The sequence below is a fragment of the Sphaerodactylus townsendi genome, linkage group LG03, assembly GCF_021028975.2.
Source record: "Sphaerodactylus townsendi isolate TG3544 linkage group LG03, MPM_Stown_v2.3, whole genome shotgun sequence".
NCBI lineage: Eukaryota > Metazoa > Chordata > Lepidosauria > Squamata > Sphaerodactylidae > Sphaerodactylus > Sphaerodactylus townsendi.
This window is the reverse complement of record NC_059427.1, coordinates 129,250,590-129,266,857: the sequence shown is the minus strand read 5'-3', so window position 1 is coordinate 129,266,857 and position 16,268 is coordinate 129,250,590. Positions and strand designations below refer to the sequence as shown.

The 16,268-nt window shown below is 45.4% G+C and overlaps 1 protein-coding gene across 3 annotated transcripts in view; it reads left to right on the top strand.

Annotated features, from left to right (window-relative positions):
* TTYH2 (tweety family member 2) overlaps positions 1 to 16,268 on the top strand; it is a 71,228-nt gene that overhangs the window by 36,847 nt on the left and 18,113 nt on the right. For 2 of the 3 annotated variants that reach the window (XM_048490585.1, XM_048490584.1), the window contains exons 3-7: positions 5,438 to 5,549; positions 9,545 to 9,765; positions 13,833 to 13,928; positions 14,269 to 14,341; positions 16,192 to 16,261. In XM_048490585.1, the coding sequence (XP_048346542.1) occupies positions 5,438 to 5,549; positions 9,545 to 9,765; positions 13,833 to 13,928; positions 14,269 to 14,341; positions 16,192 to 16,261 (572 nt within the window). Of the gene's footprint in view, positions 1 to 2,111; positions 2,360 to 5,437; positions 5,550 to 9,544; positions 9,766 to 13,832; positions 13,929 to 14,268; positions 14,342 to 16,191; positions 16,262 to 16,268 lie in introns of all 3 variants that reach the window. The other variant, XM_048490586.1, reaches the window with a different exon arrangement.

Below are 16,268 nucleotides of genomic sequence, written 5' to 3'. Positions count from 1 at the left end.
TGCACAGTGTGCCCCACTGCCTGCTGTTCAGCTTGCCCATAAGTCCTCTCTCCCCCATATGGTTTGCCACCTCCTCAACAGAATGCACACAAACACACACATACCAAGAGAGACCAAACCTGGCCAGAGAAAGGGGAGAAGCATTTGCTTGTGATCAACATTTTGCTGTGGTGTTTTCTTTACCTTCTTACTCTTTCTGTCTCTCTCCCTTCACCCCCTCCAAAAATAAAAATTTGGTGCAGCTTGGCTATAAAGTGACCCAGTCCAGGTTTACACATTGCACTGGGCTTCCTGTCCTTCTCTTTTGCAGAAAAGTTGACTGAAATAGATAAAGGGAAGTCAGGTGGAGGCTGGGCAAGTGCAACTAGGAGGGTAAGAGGGTGGAGTGGTTGGAACATGTGAATCAAGAAAGGGGAAGGGGGCAAGATGAAAGCCCCAGATGCCCCAGGGAACAGCTGCCCAGATCTGACAGGGAACCTATCTTCCTGACTCTACAAAGCTTGCGGACAAGAGAGGCAGAGGACAACCCAGTCAGACACCCCAAGGCAGAGGACAGCCCAGTCAGACTCTCGGCATCCCACACCTGATTCTGGCCACCACCATGAAGGGAGTTCCCTCAGTCATGCTCCTTCCCCAGCCAAGCCCCAATGTAACTCATAAGATTGCTGTTATTTTTTGGAAGCCATTTAATTTTTATATAGAGATTCTTCCATATTGATATTGCAAGGGCTCATTATTTCTCATTGTTGTCAAAAGCTGGCTGACTATCCCTGGAAATGCCTGAGGGAAGTAGTGTGGGTTGGGGGAGATCGGAAGGGGCAGAAACCTCAAAGCTCAGCAAAACATTGGGGTTTCCCCACTCTCAGGAACCGGCAGGGCTTCTGGAATCTGCTGTACTGCAATCTACATCTGCAACCAAAACTATGTCCCAAAGGAGATATACCTTCACTGCGGGGCAGAGCACCAGTGTATAATCAGCCCCTGGGTGTTAGATGTATTCTTTTCAGCCTATTACATTAGATCAGTGAAACTGTCTTCCTTCCTCCTTCTCTTTCAACCCTTCCCTTCTACTCACTCCCCAAATTTTGCTGTTGTCACTCAATCTCCAAACACTTCTGAGATGGCAGAAAGGTCTGTGGTGTGTACAGTGTAATATCATTCCACCCTTCCAAATCAATAGGTTTCAGTTTCAGGACATAACTCTGCTTAGGGCTGCACATGCTTGTCCGTGGGGTAGGCTACTCATGAGGAGACAATTTCCTGGGGGGAAACGGCTTTGGGCAAGCTGATGGTAACTTCCTGGTTCTGACCAAGACATAATGCAGGGAACTAAATTATTAATGTAGTAAGACAGAAGGCTGCTGCATTGGGGAAGAATGTTGACATACAAGTCCAAAGTCTGACACAATAGATCAAACAAGAAGAGAGCCATGAGTCAGTGGTAGAGCATCTGAAGATACCAGGTTCAGTCTCCGGCATCTCCAGTTAAAAGGTTCAGGTGGTTAATGGTGTGGAATGCATCAGCCTGAGTCCTTGGAGAGCAGCTCAGTCAGAGTCAACAAAACTGACTGGATGAACCAATGGTCTGATGCAGTGTTAAGTAGCTTTTTATATTCATGTTAAAGGAACTTGTGTGTGTAGATGTTTATTTTTCCCTTTCTGGAGGACGTAGATAATGAATGGGGAAGGATTGGATGTTAGTCCCTGCTTGCTTGTCGTTTTCAGGGGGAAACAATTTGAAAGTATGTAATATTCATTATGTCAGTCTGTGTGAGGACTTTTCAATAATGTGAGGACTTTTCAATAATGTATTATCAGACCACAAGGTATGCCAGTAGATATATCTAGTAAATTGCATTTCTGCCAGCGTTACCCATGTGCACAGTCTATGATTCTGTCGTAGTTGCAGTTTGAGCACATAACTCAAACTGAGCTGACTGTAGCCCACAGCAATGTTTGTACATGGACAGTGAGGGAAAACCTGCATTACTAATATGTTAAGGTAGAACGCTGCCCAATTGGTAAAGCAACGTTAAAAGTGTCAGTGCTTAAACACAGTACGATACATATTTTTTCCAGATGTGAAAAAAAATTCATTTTTTTAATCTCAGGCTTCAAAAACTATCCTGAAAGTATCACAACAAACCTGACCATTAGAAAAATTCCCACACGAAAGCAGTTTTCTTCAGAGGCCACAACATACAACATGTACTGAACATGGGGGATGGACTGTATTCTTTGAAGAGTTAGGGAAAGGACCACAATTCCAGAAGGATATTGACAACCTGGAGTGTGTCTACAGGAGATCGAACAAAATGGACAATTGTCTGAAATCCAGGCCCTTTGAAAAAAGACTTAGGTATGTTTAGTCTAAAGAAGAGAAAGTTAAGTGGTGACATAACTATGTTCAAATATTTGAAGGGATGTCTTGATGACAATGGAGCAAGCTAGTTTTCTGCTGCTCCAGAGACAAGGACACAAAGTAATGGATTCAAACTAAGAGAAAAGAGATTTCACCAAAAATTAGGAAGAACTTCCTGATGGTAAAGGCTGTTTGACAATGGAATATGCTGCCTCAGAATCTCTGTCGTGGAATCTCCCTTGCAGGGTTTGAAGAGAGGTTGAATGCTATTTTTTGGGAGTGATTTGATTGTGCGATCCTACATGTAGAGAGTTGGACTGGATGGCCCTTGTGGTCTTTTCTAACTCTATGATTCTATGACCATGGCTATGTGGTTGATCATCAGTTTTGCTCACAGAAGGTTCTTAGTTCAATCTCTCACACCTCTGGTTAAAGCAGTCTGGTTAACAAATGCTGAAAAAGAATAAAGTTGTCAAATTTCCAGAAATTTTGAAGCCACCACAAAAAAGTTCTCCCCACATTTTTCTCCTTAGAAAAAAAACTGAAATTTGGTGAAAATTGAAATGTATGCAATGCTTACTGTCCTAGCAAACCTAAATTAATTGCATTATTTTAAAACATAAAGTACCCTATTTATAACTTGCTTAAAATTGCAATATTTGATACACTTGTAGAATTTTAAAGTTATTAATACCTCATTTTCTTATAGGCAAAATTGCAAATGTACCCAGTACTTGAGAGAAAACGGCAAGCTGATACGTCCTACCCTGTCTTATCATACATGTCTTAATTTTTGCTATTTGGTTAAGGGAAGCAAAGCTCTCATTGGACATTTAGGTTTCCCACTGAGGCCTTGGTGCAGTTTCTGCCCCACCTCCTTCTTTTTCTTTCTCCCTCCAGAGAGGAAGGGGAATAAGCTACTTTTCAACCCATTTTGTGGATAAAGGTGTCACACTGATTTGAAGAAAGAGGTGAAAAGGTCTACCATATCAGGACAAAAGGACAATAGAACGCACACAACGGCTGAGAAGTAGTGAAAGCCCTACACACTCCTTTCGTGAAGATATCCTCTATAGTTGCAGAAATGTATCTTGGATTTAAGAGCTATATACATCTACAGCATTCACATTTTGTCTTCAAAAGCACTTCACTAATTCTAAAAGAAAATATATTTCATAAGTGGGGTTTTTTTCATACTCCCCAAAATTTCCAGTTGGAAAAGCTGGGAAAAGCTGGAAATCTCCCCCCCCCCCCACTCCCCCCAGAATTTCCCAGTTTTCTCCAGACCTTCCCATCTCTAGAAAGGACCTTTTTCTTGAATTCCTTCCCTCCAAATAAACAGTGCTGTGCAACTATTGTTGTGGGCTTTCTGGGCTGTGTGGCCATGGTCTGGTGGATCTTGTTCCTAATGTTTCGCCTGCATCTATGGCTGGCATCTTCAGAGGTGTATCACAGAGGGAAGTAGTAGAGGAAGCCCCGCCATCAGAGTCCCTGTGGGTGGGATGGAGAACCTTCTTGTACAAAGTCAGTTTTAGGCACAAGGCTCTTTCCTGGCCAGCTTTGGGGTGAGTAGGGCACATGCCTTGCATGATGCCACCACATGCCCTTCCCCAAGCACAGCAGAAATTCAAGATGTTCATCTACTTGAGCCATTTTAAACCCACAGGTCTAGCATTTCTAGCTAACCTGACAAAATAAATGTGGAAAATTAAGACTACTTTCTACTATCATAACACTAATGAAAGGAAACACTAAAACTCTTAACTAACAATATCACAAAACCTTCCTCAGGGGAAGAATGATGGAGCTCTCTGGAAGACGTCCTACCCTCAAGGTAGAACAAAAAGAAGATAACTTTATTTTGCGGGTGTTTAAACCACTGGGAGCTAGGAGGGCATAAACCGCTGGAACTGACAAGGCACCGATCACCCTACATTTGTAAAAGGGCCCCTTTTACAGGGATTAACCTATTATCTAATGTAAACAGGACTGACTGGAAAGAGGTCAGGGACTGACCATAATGGCTTGGGGGAAGAGGAAAGCTGCCGTAGTGGGTGGACAGCAAAAGGACTGCTCTGTAAAGGCAGTTCAATTTCTTTAGAATATTTGTGCTCAAGTGACAAGAAGCACCTTGTTTTACCATCTCGCTCCAATTCTATGGTTTAAAAAAGGATACAAGAAGCCAGCCACACTAGGAATTGAAAACCAGTTCCCGCCCAAATGCTGAGATATTTAGGCCAAAAGGCAACCTAGACTAAGCAGATTATGAGGAGAATCTGTTGAAAGAAATACTGCTCTGGATTATAGCTGCTCCTTGGTTAAGCCTCAAGAGAAGGAATGCAAATGCAGTAAAGAATGCCAGGTGGTCCAGAGAGCTCCACGAGAAGAAATGGAAAAGTATTCCCTTCCTCTTTACAAGTATTGTGGCAAGAAACTTCTCTGTGAAAACAGCATTTACAAATTATCTCTTTGTCTCAGGGTCCTTATATTATTAAGGACGCATCACAAGATGGTTAAAAGATGGCAGCCCTCGCCTCACACAAACTATTTTAAACATCACATGCACAAGGACTCCAATCTTTCACAGTGTCTAAATACATTCAATGTAATTAACTTGCTCCAATTTTGTACTCGCATTACCATAGAATGAAATCCCCTTTTCACATATATGCATATGTTGAAAGGATGGGGGAAATCTACCATTTCACTACTAGCAAAGCATAGTGCATAGTTTTTGTTCCGTATTAGTACTGATGGGTTCATGCACTTCTCCCTTTCCTAAATTGAATTTTTGTGCACATTCTGAACATTGAGCAGGATGCAGGAATCCTTTTGCAGGGCCTGTTATGTGCCTTTCTGGTCAGCATGCATCATACATCTACACACACACACACACACACACACACACACACACACACACACACTTTAAGAGTCATTGATTTGAGAGAATCTTCCTATTCCCCTTTGAGCAGATTTGTCAGTGAGGACTTCGATAGCGTTCCTCACTATAAGTAAAAACTCTAATATTCATGTTCCCTTCTCTTCTAACCCACATTTCTCTTTCCTCCCACATAGTGCTGCTGTTGGCATCGGTTTCTATGGCAACAGTGAAACCAACGATGGGGTTTATCAGCTGATCTATGCCCTTGATAATGCTAATCACACGCTCTCTGGGGTTGATTCACTGGTAAGAAATTTACAGGATTGATTTGTGAAACTTTTGCCTTCATCTGAGGTCCATAGAATCAGTGGGAAACTCAAGGTTGGCATCAGGAGACAAGGCAACCATTGTCCTGTCTCTCCCTGGACTTGGCAAAAATGTGAAACATCAGTTGTTGAAGCATTTTTACCTCCATCTTGTCAGAAGTTTGACCTCTCTCCTGCATAGGCTGTCTCCACTTGAGGGGTCTGGACCTCTTCCGTGGACAACTTTTATTCTGTGTGAGGAAAAAGATGAGAAGGTCTGTGGAGTGCAAAGCGCTTGTGGCTCCTGTTGTTTTCACATCAGTTTTTGTGAGAAAAGCTGCCATTGATACTTCTCTCTTTCTAAGGTCAGTCTGGCAACTAGGTTTCCGCCTTTGATGTTGGAGTGAGGAAGCTAAGGCTCAAGGCTAGGATGGAGAAAAATGTATCCTCAATAGAGCTCCAAAAAAGGAATCAAGAGTTTGACTCTTGGCTCTTTTGCACGATCCTGTTGTCATTCTCCCACCTCTTCCAGGAATTCCTGGGCTCTTTGCATGCTCTTCTTGTGTGGCCCCTTTGTTGTACTGGCTAACCCATTCTCTGCCGTCATGGATGGGTTTGGGCTAGCCTCCCTACAGGCCTCAGAATGAGAAGGTGAGAGGTTCAGGCATCCAGGTCCTTTTCCTTCTCCCCAAGTGACCTCATCTTTGTACCCTCTTGCTCTCTGGTCCTGTATCTCCACCCTGTTTTCCCTGTTTGGCTTGGAAAGCTTCTTTATATTCGACCCTTGGCCCCCACTTGGCCCTAATCCAGGTTTGACCCCACCTCTCCCTCAAAGTGATAAAAGGAGGGTTGGGCCTTGATCTCAGGGTTTTCTATCCTTTACTCTACCTCCTGGTCTTTGAAAGTATCACGTCTAGCCTCCCTCTGCCATCATTTTCTTACCCTGGCCTTTTCTGGCTACTGGCCCTCACCCCTACAAGCTGCTGCTTGGCATTCTGGGTTTCCAGACTGTTCTCTGGCAATGCTGGGGGGGGGGGGGGCTTACCTGATTGGGGCCTATCATTGCCTGCCCTGCTGGGCTGGCCACTTCTCCTGGATTCCCTTCTGACTCCTTCTCCGAGTAAGGGCCCTCCTGGGTTGTTTTGACTTGCCCACCAGGAGAGGGACTAGTTCTGGGTTGGGAGCCAGCCCCGGAAAGACTCAGTCTGCCATTGCCCTCATAACCAAAATTGTCCTGAACCAGAGAGGATTGCTAACCATCAGATGTGCATATCTATCCATCCCATCAGATTTGGACATTATCATCAGTTTATGGTAGGGTTACCACTCTGAGTTGGAGAATACCTTGAGAATTTAGGGGACTGAGCCAGAGGTGGATGTGGTGGGGGAGGGGAAGGACCTCAGCAGTGTACAGTGCCATCGAGTCCAGCCTCCAGAGCAGCCATTTTCTCCAGAAGGAACTGATCTTAATCATCTGGAGGTCAATTGTAATAGCAGGAGCTCTCCAGATTCCCCCGGAGACTGGTAACCCTATAAAGATAGTTTTCTGGGCACCTTGGGTTGGACCCAGTCTAACTTTTCCTCTACCAGAAGGGGAGATATAATTTCTGGCAATTTCCCCTGCCTTCTACAGACCTTTGGTTTGCCCCTCATGCCATCCTGCAGATTCCGTTTCTCAGGAGCAACATTTTAAGGAGAGCAATGGACTGCTGTGGAAGGGGGAGGGAAGGCAGGAAAGTTCAGCTCTGCTGGTGGAAGTGCTTCTGTTAGTGAGAAAATTAGCTTGGAACCAACCCCTTTTTTTGTCAGTTAATGATTCTTCTAAACAATTCCATGTAGTGTGCAATAACACAAGGAACTGGTTTGAGAGGAGTCTTCCTAACCTCATGGAAAACCTCATCAATACGTCCTTTCTTCAACAGCTATAATCTGCAGATCCTTACAGACTGGTCTTGTCTTGGACAGCCTATTGTTTTGTCTTTGGCAGGTCACCAGGGTAAAGTTCTGTCTTCACCGGGCATGGGTCATGCTGGCAACTTCCCCTTTGCTCCACACTTGGCCAAGTTGGCTTCACAGTGGTGTCAGTGAAGGTGGAGTGATCAGGGCAGGCTGTCTTTTGCTGTCCATACTAGTTGTCAATAGACAGGAACTGTGCAGCAAAGCCCTCTCTTTTCTCTATAGTGGTAGTTCTGAATCATGCCATGCCTTGGCAGTCCCTTGGGGAACAAGACTACTTGCCAATAACTGTCTTTTTCAATCAAGGGCTGTACCCAAGGTCTCCTTTAGAAGACAAACAAGAGGCTGATGAATCTTCCCTGTAGTGTGTGAGAGATGCTGCTCTTCCTTGTTGTGTTCTTTTTCCACCGAGTACTGCCAATTTCCCATTTAAATCCTCACTAGCTCCATGTCACTTGTTGTCCAGGATGGTAGGGATGCCAGCCTCCCTGTGGGACCTGCGGATCCCCTGGAATTACAGCCCATCTCCAGACTACAGAGATCAGTTCCCCTGGGAAAAGGGATGCTTTGGAGGGTGGACTCTGGCACTGAGGTGCCTGTTCTCCCCGGGCTCCATCACCAAATCTCCAGAAGTTTTCCAACCTGGATCTAGCAACCCTTCACCCCAATTCCCCACTGGTGGCCGGGGGGAGCAAGCAACCCTGATGCTGATTCACCTTCTTTTCTGGAAAGGAGCCAGAGGCCCTGGAAAAGTTCTTCCAAAGCCAGCAGGAAAGCAAAAAGCAGCTCTTTTCTCCTGGGCAGCTGTGCTTCAGCACCCATGGCTGTGAAATGAATCAGGGTTGCTAGGGTCTAGGATTTATTTAGCTCTTCTTTTTTAAAAAAAAAACCCTTCCTTCCTACTACAAGCTCATAAAGTAGATGCATTCCAACTGTGAAGAGGAGGAGGGGGGTTTGGATTTATATCCCCTCTTTCTCTCCTGTAGGAGACTCAAAGGGGCTTACAATCTCCTTTCCCTTCCCTGCCCCGCAACAAACACCCTGTAAGGTGGGTGGGGCTGAGAGAGCTCCGAAAAGCTGTGACCAGCCCAAGGTCACCCAGCTGCCCTGTGTGGGAGTGCACAGGCTAATCTGAATTCCCCAGATAAGCCTCCCCAGATAAGCCTCCACAGGTCAAGCGGCAGAGCGGGGAATCAAACCTGGTTCCTCCAGATTAGAATGCACTTCTCTTAACCGCTGCGCCACTGCTGCTCTTAACCGCTGTGCTACTGCTGTTAAGAGATGAGGTTACAGAAAAGCACTGGAAAAAGGGAAGGGCTAGTTCATTCAGGTTATGGTGTTGTTGCTCTGCTGACCCAAGCATCAAGAATATTTCTGCCAACTGTACAAGTCTCAGCTGTTTCCTTGAACGTTTATTTGAACAGGGTTTTCTTTATTGTATGCTCTGGGGCTAGGCTAAGACAGCTTCACAAGATGGTTTGGCACTAATGCTGGACTGAGAGAACACCGTTTTCCAGTTACGATTATTTTAATTTTGCTTTGCTGCGTATGAGTGGCTGTCACATTGCAATAAGAGGGGTTGTATAGAGTCTCCTAGATTGGAAAGGGCTGCTTTACTTTGAATATTTGCTCAAGATAAATTGGCATAGATGAACTACCCATTACATGCTTCAACCATTTTCTATTACAGAATGGTACAAAAGTAGACTTTGCTTATTCTTTTACTGCATTTATACATGAAGTGATAATTCTAACTGTACTCTTGGGATATTTTGAGTGTAGAATGGAGGGTGGTAATTTTTACTTAGCATGTGAAGAACAGGAATGTAATTTTTGTACCCAAGAGAGTTCACCCAAAATACAGATATTTAGTTGGGGTTTTTTTTCTTATAATAACAATTGGAGAAATCTCTTTGGCCTGTCAAGATGGAAGAATGGTCAAGTTGATGTTGGCTACTCATTCTGCCCCTAGGAAATTTGTGTATGTAAGAATATAACGCCATTTGTTCTCATAGTTCTGTTATTACCCTTTTATGACAGATCTCCGGCACTGCTACACACATGAAGGAGACCTTGGAGCAGCATATGGCTCGACTAAATGAGATCTTTGCCACTCGTGGTGACTATGTGCAGACGCTCAAGTTCATGCAGCAGATGGCAGGCAACATTGTCTTGCAGCTCTCAGGGCTCCCTGTCTGGGAGGATGTTACTATACGCCTGTCTCAGGTGACTACTGAAATCAGCACTGTGGAGTATTACAGGTAAGGAAGTGTGGATTCTTAAGAAAACCATAGAGACAGGCTGCCTCGAGCGGCAGCTTCCCTGAAGCCAAGCTTTAGACTTAGAGCCTGCAAGAAAGAAAGCATGAGTTAGTGAGGGGGACGAGACTTCACGACTCACGAGTAAACACTGCAGATCCGTGGGGGGGACCCGCATATAAGTCAAGGGGGGCATTTTTCAGCCTTAAAAAAGGGCTGAAAAACTCGACTTATATGCGAGTATATACGGTATTTGTAATGCTTAGTTATATCTCCAACAGTATCAACGATTCCTTTTAAAACGCCGTTTAAAAGCTTTCATAGTTCCAGTTGGAAGCTTTATTATTTTGCATTTTTTTAAAATAGCATGTGCTAGATAGATCTAAGTGAACTTGGAACCCCAAAACTCCCTCAGTGAGAGCTGGCTTCCTGGAAAAGGATTGTCCATCTAAGAGCTCTGGTGTGACAAGGCTGATAATGTGGTGAAACAAAACAGAAGTCTAGTAGCGCCTTAAAGACTAACAACAGTTATTCCAGCACAAACTTTTATGAATCAGAGCTCACTTCTTCAGATACAGTGAACAGAAAGAAAATCATTTTCCTTATATTTTTCCAAACTGTTACAGAAGGGAGGGATAAGCAAAGAGAGGCCTGCTATCATAAATCAGGTATGATTCTCTGTCAGGTACCTGAACAATTTAGTTTGTTATAGGTAACAGATTATGTGAGGTCAGAGATTTTAGCCTCTCTTCTGCAATGAAGATAAACAGAAGTGAAATAAAGCAGGCTAAATGACCAATTAATTAAGGACAGAGGCATCTGAAGCATGGGAAAATTAACTGACATCAGTAAAGGATCATGATATAATAGAATATTTCAAAAATGGTTTATTAATGTTTCTAAGAAGTGGACTCTGTTCAGTCATTAGAAACTGAGTGAAGAAAGACAACGAGGCTCCCCTTCTGCCTGCTTAAAGCCTGGGGAATGCAACCAAAACCTAGCCACACTGGCAGTGGCATCACAGAAGGTTGCAGAGGAAAGTGTTCACTTGATGATCCTATCGTGCAGCCAGACTAATTTTTTCAGCTTTCCATGGTTTGAGAAAACGAACCTGGCTAAGCAGGGGACAAATATACACTCGCTTCACTGCGCCTCCAGCTGCAGGGTGCATTGAATTCCCCGTGAAGTTTTGGGATGTGTGTGATCTTTCAGTTTACAGAATGTACATTCTTACTATAGGTTGTTCAGGAAAGCCATCTTCAGTAAGTTGCTAGGGTTGGAATATATTAGTGGGGGTGGGGGCAAAAATCCTCCCACTTCTCCCCAGTGGCCTTTTTCTTCCAAATTTAGCAATTTCCCCAGGAGAGCAGTGGTGGACTCCAAGCTGCGTTCTGCTTGCGCCCAGTTCTTGGCAGCAGAATTTTAATTGGGTCTTTGTTGACTGCAGGCAGTGATTAAAAGGAGGAAGACTCCTCTGATCTCACCCTTCCCCTCCTCTATAGTGGTAATGAAGCAGAAAATCACTTACTGTGAGTAAAATGAAAGCACAGCAGCATCTGCAGGGTAGCAGAGATATACAGCCACCAGTAACTGGAAGGGGGGATTTGCTTACATGGCTCACAAGAGATGAGACTTGCCTGCATGTCACTCAGATATATAGCACAATGCGAGCTGCAGTGTGTCATGGCAACATCTGCCCCTTCAGAACAAGGGGGCATCTTGTGCTAGGATAACTGAAGAGCCACCAAAGCTGGGATACTATTTGTTGCTATACATGCTCTGCCCTGACCTGGATAGCCCCAGGTGGATTCTAATCTGGAAAACCAGGTCTGATTCCCCACTCCTTCACCTGAGTGGCAGAGGCTTACCTGATTAATCAAGTGTTTCCGCACTCCTACATTCCTGCTGGGTGACCTTGAGCTAGTCTCAGTTCGTGCAGAACTCTCTCAGCCCCACCTACCTCACAAGGTGTCTGTCGTGGGGAGAGGAAGAGAAAGGAGCTTGTAAGCCACCTTGAGTCTCCTTACAGGAGAGAAAGGTGGGGTATAAATCCAAACTCTTCTTCTTCGTCATCTTGGAAGTAAGCCAGGTTGGCCTGGTTAGTATTTCGATGGGAGACCACCAAGTAAGTCCAGGGTCGCTACGCAGAGGCATGCAGTGGGAAACCACCTATGAACTGTCTCTTGCCTTGAAAATCTTACAGGGTCACCATAAGTTGACTGATTTAACAGTGTGTTCCACCACTGTCACACATGCTTTGCTTTAAATAGCCCTACACCAAAGTGATTCATACTCCTTGATGAGGAAAGAAATGGGCTGGGCTCTGTTCTTCAGATCCATTTTTTAAGCATGTGGGCAGCATAATTTGCTTCGGCTGCTCATGGGAATTGCAAAGGACTGTTCAGAAGACTTAAGGGTAGGTGGTGGGGCACATGTTTGGTATGCATAAGGTCCCAGGTTCGGTACTAAAAATGATTTTGCCAGAGGGAATTGGGAAAGGTCTTGGAGAGCCACTGCCAGCTGAAATGAACAACACTGAAGTACCAAACTGGTATGGAACACCTTCTTATATCCTACAACACAAATAGGGAACTTGGTTGGCTCAGCTTGGCTCCATGCATAGGAAAGGGCTCCCTTTCCTACTGAGATGGGGAAAAGCTGTGGCTCAATGCTTTGCATGCAGAGTGCAGTAGACCCCAACCCCCAGTTGAAGGAATTCAGGATGCAGGTATTTAGGATGACCTTTCTCCACCTGAGACCCTGGACAGCTGTTGGCATGCTGAGCAGGATGGACCAGTGGTCTGGATTAATATAAGGCAGCTTCATATGTTAGTGACTCCTCAGTTCACAGACACACATTTTCAATATTTCATCAGGCATTTTGTACACACTTGCAAGCCTGTTTTCATAGCCTTTGTGGGCAATGAAATGCTGTCATTTTCCTTCACTCTGCACCCAGTGTGGCTGGAATAACAAGAGAGAACTTGTAGGGAAATTGCTTTGATCCCCCAAAAGTGAACTGGGAAAGGCGGCTTCATTCCAGGCTGCTATTGTGAGTAAGTTGTTGTAAACTACTTCTTGTGGTAACAAGATGGCAAGAACCTTGATTCAGGAGGATGCAAGCAAGGTTGTTACCACCTTATCTTGATAACTTCTAGCTGTAGCAGTTGCTGCTTGTCTTTTCTGCATTGTGATTCCTATCACATGAACAGGGCACGCAAGACTAGCATAGTATCTCATTTATCCATTCAACAAGCTTCTATATAATTGTATCTGGAGGGGAGTTAATGAAGAAAGAAAAGAGAAGCTTGTTGTAACTTTGTTTTCAAGCACAAGAATTTCACAGCATTTGTAAACATGCCTGCAATGAAAATTGGACTTCTTCCACACAAATAAATCCTTATGGATCGACACACTGCATTTTCACACACTAATGGCATCCACAAAAATATGTCCCTGCTCCCAAATCATTGGTGCTTCTTTCTATGATAGATATTACAAAATGTTCAGGAAAGGTGTCATTTGAAAAAGAAACTGGAATTTCTCTCTGTGTGTGTCTCTCTCTCTTTACCATCAAGTGACATCTGAATAATGCTGACCCCTGGTGGAGGCAATGTGGTTTGCCTCTAAGTCACGACCATGGTATTCCTTGAAAGTCTCCCTTCCAAATACTAGCATGAGTCAACAGTTCTTAGCTTCTGATATCTGACAAGATCAGGATAACCTGGGCTCTCCAGGGATTTTCTAGTGTAAATGAAAGCCCAGCTGATCCCTCCATTTATAATGCAGCCGCAGTCATTCAGATTCAGTCCGTTTAAGTGCCATAATCCTCACTTTCTTGATTGGTGTGTCAACAAATCTTTACAAGAGATGGGGCTGGACTTTTCATTCATGCATATTTTGGGAAAATCCAGCAGGAGTGCTGTGGAACTAATCCAATGCAACTGAGGAACAGTACTTCTGATTTATTGTTATCTGTCTGCCATATGTCCTGGCTGCCATCAAAGCACTGATGCCTAGAATTTCTGCAGGTCTGCAGCTGGGTCTTAATCAGCTTCCTTTCTCCCCAGGTGGCTCTCCTACCTCTTGCTATTCATCTTAGATCTGGTGATCTGCCTTATTGCTTGCCTGGGGCTGGCTAAACACTCAAAGTATCTGCTTATTACGTAAGTACCCACTGCCATTGCATGGGGTGTGTTAACATGCATAAGACCCAGGTGTCTGGCATTGGGTAGAACTGGAGAGAATGATAGCAGTGTGTGTAGTCACTGGTCTGCATCTAGGTGGGATAGTGACCTGCCTCAGAGGGGTGTTGTAAAAGCTAGTGTGACAAAGATTACATTATAGAAAGGGGAGTGATAAATGGTGCAGGCAGCTGCGGGATTTCTGAGCCCAGCTTTGGCCAGGAAAGGGCATGGTCTGAACATAAAAAATAAATTGTTCCTAGCTTTGCCTTCCGAGTAGACCCCCATTTCTGTGCTCTTTCTGTCTGCCTGTTGTCCATAGGATGCTGTGCTGTGGGCTGTTCACACTCATTCTCAGCTGGGGCTCCTTTTCAGTGGATGTTTCGGCAGCAGTGGTAAGCACAACAGTAGCCGCTTGCTTTTTACTAACCAGTTTAATGGACTAGTAAGTAACAAGTAACAAGCCTTTATTGGCATAAATAACCAGTTTAATGAAGTTGTGGTCAGTTTGAGTGCTTGAAACAATAGCTCAGTACGTCAGGAGGGCTCTGGGTCAGTGGTAAAGCATCAGCTTTGAGTGCAGAAAGTTCCAGGTTCAATCCCTCCCACCTCCAGGTTTGTTTGTTTTTAAGGTCAAATAATAGGTGACGGGACAGACCTTTGCCTGTGGTCCTGGCAAACCACTGCCAGTCTGAGTAGACCAGGGGTCTGTAACCTGTGGCTCCGGAGCCACATGCGGCTCTTTCAGCCTTATACTGCGGCTCCGCGTGGCTTGGAGGTTGGACGGTAGCGTGGACATGTCCCTCCAGCCCTCCAGAGCAGTGCTGGAAGGAAAGGTGAGTGGAGGGGCCGAACTGGAGGTGGCTCCATGCGTGAGGGCGCTGCTTTTCGTGTCCCCCCCACTCACCTCTCCTCCCAGCACTGCTTTGTAGGGCTGGAGGGACACGCCCACACTGCCCTCCGACCCCTGGAGGTAAGAGGGTAGCGTGGGAATGTCTTTCCAGAGCAGCCGCCATCCCCCCTCTGCCATCCCCACAGTCACCATCCCCCCTCTGCCCCAAGGAGGAGGAGGCTGCCTGCTACGTCGGGCAAAGGGGGTTTCCCTGCCCAGCGCCACTGCCTCCAGCAGAGAGTGAGGCAGCGGCACCAGACAGGCTGCAGCCGCCATCCCCCCTCTGCTCCCTCGGGCAGAGGGAGTTTCCATGCCCGGTGCCTCCGCCTCCCAGCCCTGAAAGGAAAGGTGAGTGGAGGGGTTGAACCAGAGGCGGCTCCATGCGGAGCCACCTCTCCGGCTCGGTAGATCTTTGGGGCCATGAGAAAAGGGTCCAAATGGCTCTTTGGGTGGTAAAGGTTGCCGACCCTTGGAGCAGACACTGCTGACTTTGATAGGCCAGTCTTCTTATTTGGCACAAGGCAGCTGCATTTTGCATACTTCTTCTCCAGCTAATGCAGCATCTCTTGCTGGTAACTGGGGGCTGTTTAAGGGGAGCTTTCCAATGGGTAGATGCAAAAGCCCTGCTGATAGAGCTGCATTTAGGTCAGGGCAAACACTTTGGTCCTCTTGCTGCCCTCCCACATTCAGGATAATATAACCTCTTGGTTGCTCACATGCCTTGGAATTCCAACTGCTAGCCTGATTGTGAGTACAAAAGTACACATTATTAAAGGGTGTGAAGCAGTCTTGAGACTTGGGCTGTTTGTTCCCTTAGGCTGCACTGTATTATATGCTGGGCAGCATGACTTCAGAAGTCAGTGACTTGGATCCCACTAGATCTGCCAGTGTAGCGTTTTCACAGAGGAGGACTTTCTGACCCGGCCCACACATTGTAACCCACTGAAATTTTGTTTCTGGCTGTGGTTGGGGACCTTCATAAATAGCACAGGGTGCAAATGGGAGGATCTGTAAGTGGGGGGTGGGAATCAGTGGAAATCCACCCGCCCAGCCAGTGGAAGTTCTCTTCCAATTTCCCTGGTCGTGTTTCCTGACCATTCTGCTTTCATCTTCCAACACCACCATGCCAGAGGCTGATTTGTGACTTTCAAGCATGATGGTAACGTACTTCTTGTGCATAAATGTAAATGCTAATGCAGGGGGGAAAGTCAGACAGCAGTTGTTGTTTTTCAAAAAGCAAATGTTCTTTTTATCATATCAGATTCATAATACAGGTATGGGAGATGATCTGTTTAAGCCTCACATGTAAAAATGCTTCCTCGTTCCACTCCTTTTTTATGCTGATGCTTGCAGGGTACCAGTGATTTCTGTGTAGCCCCGGACAAGATCATCCTGAACATGACACAAAATGGCCTCAGTGCAGGTAATGG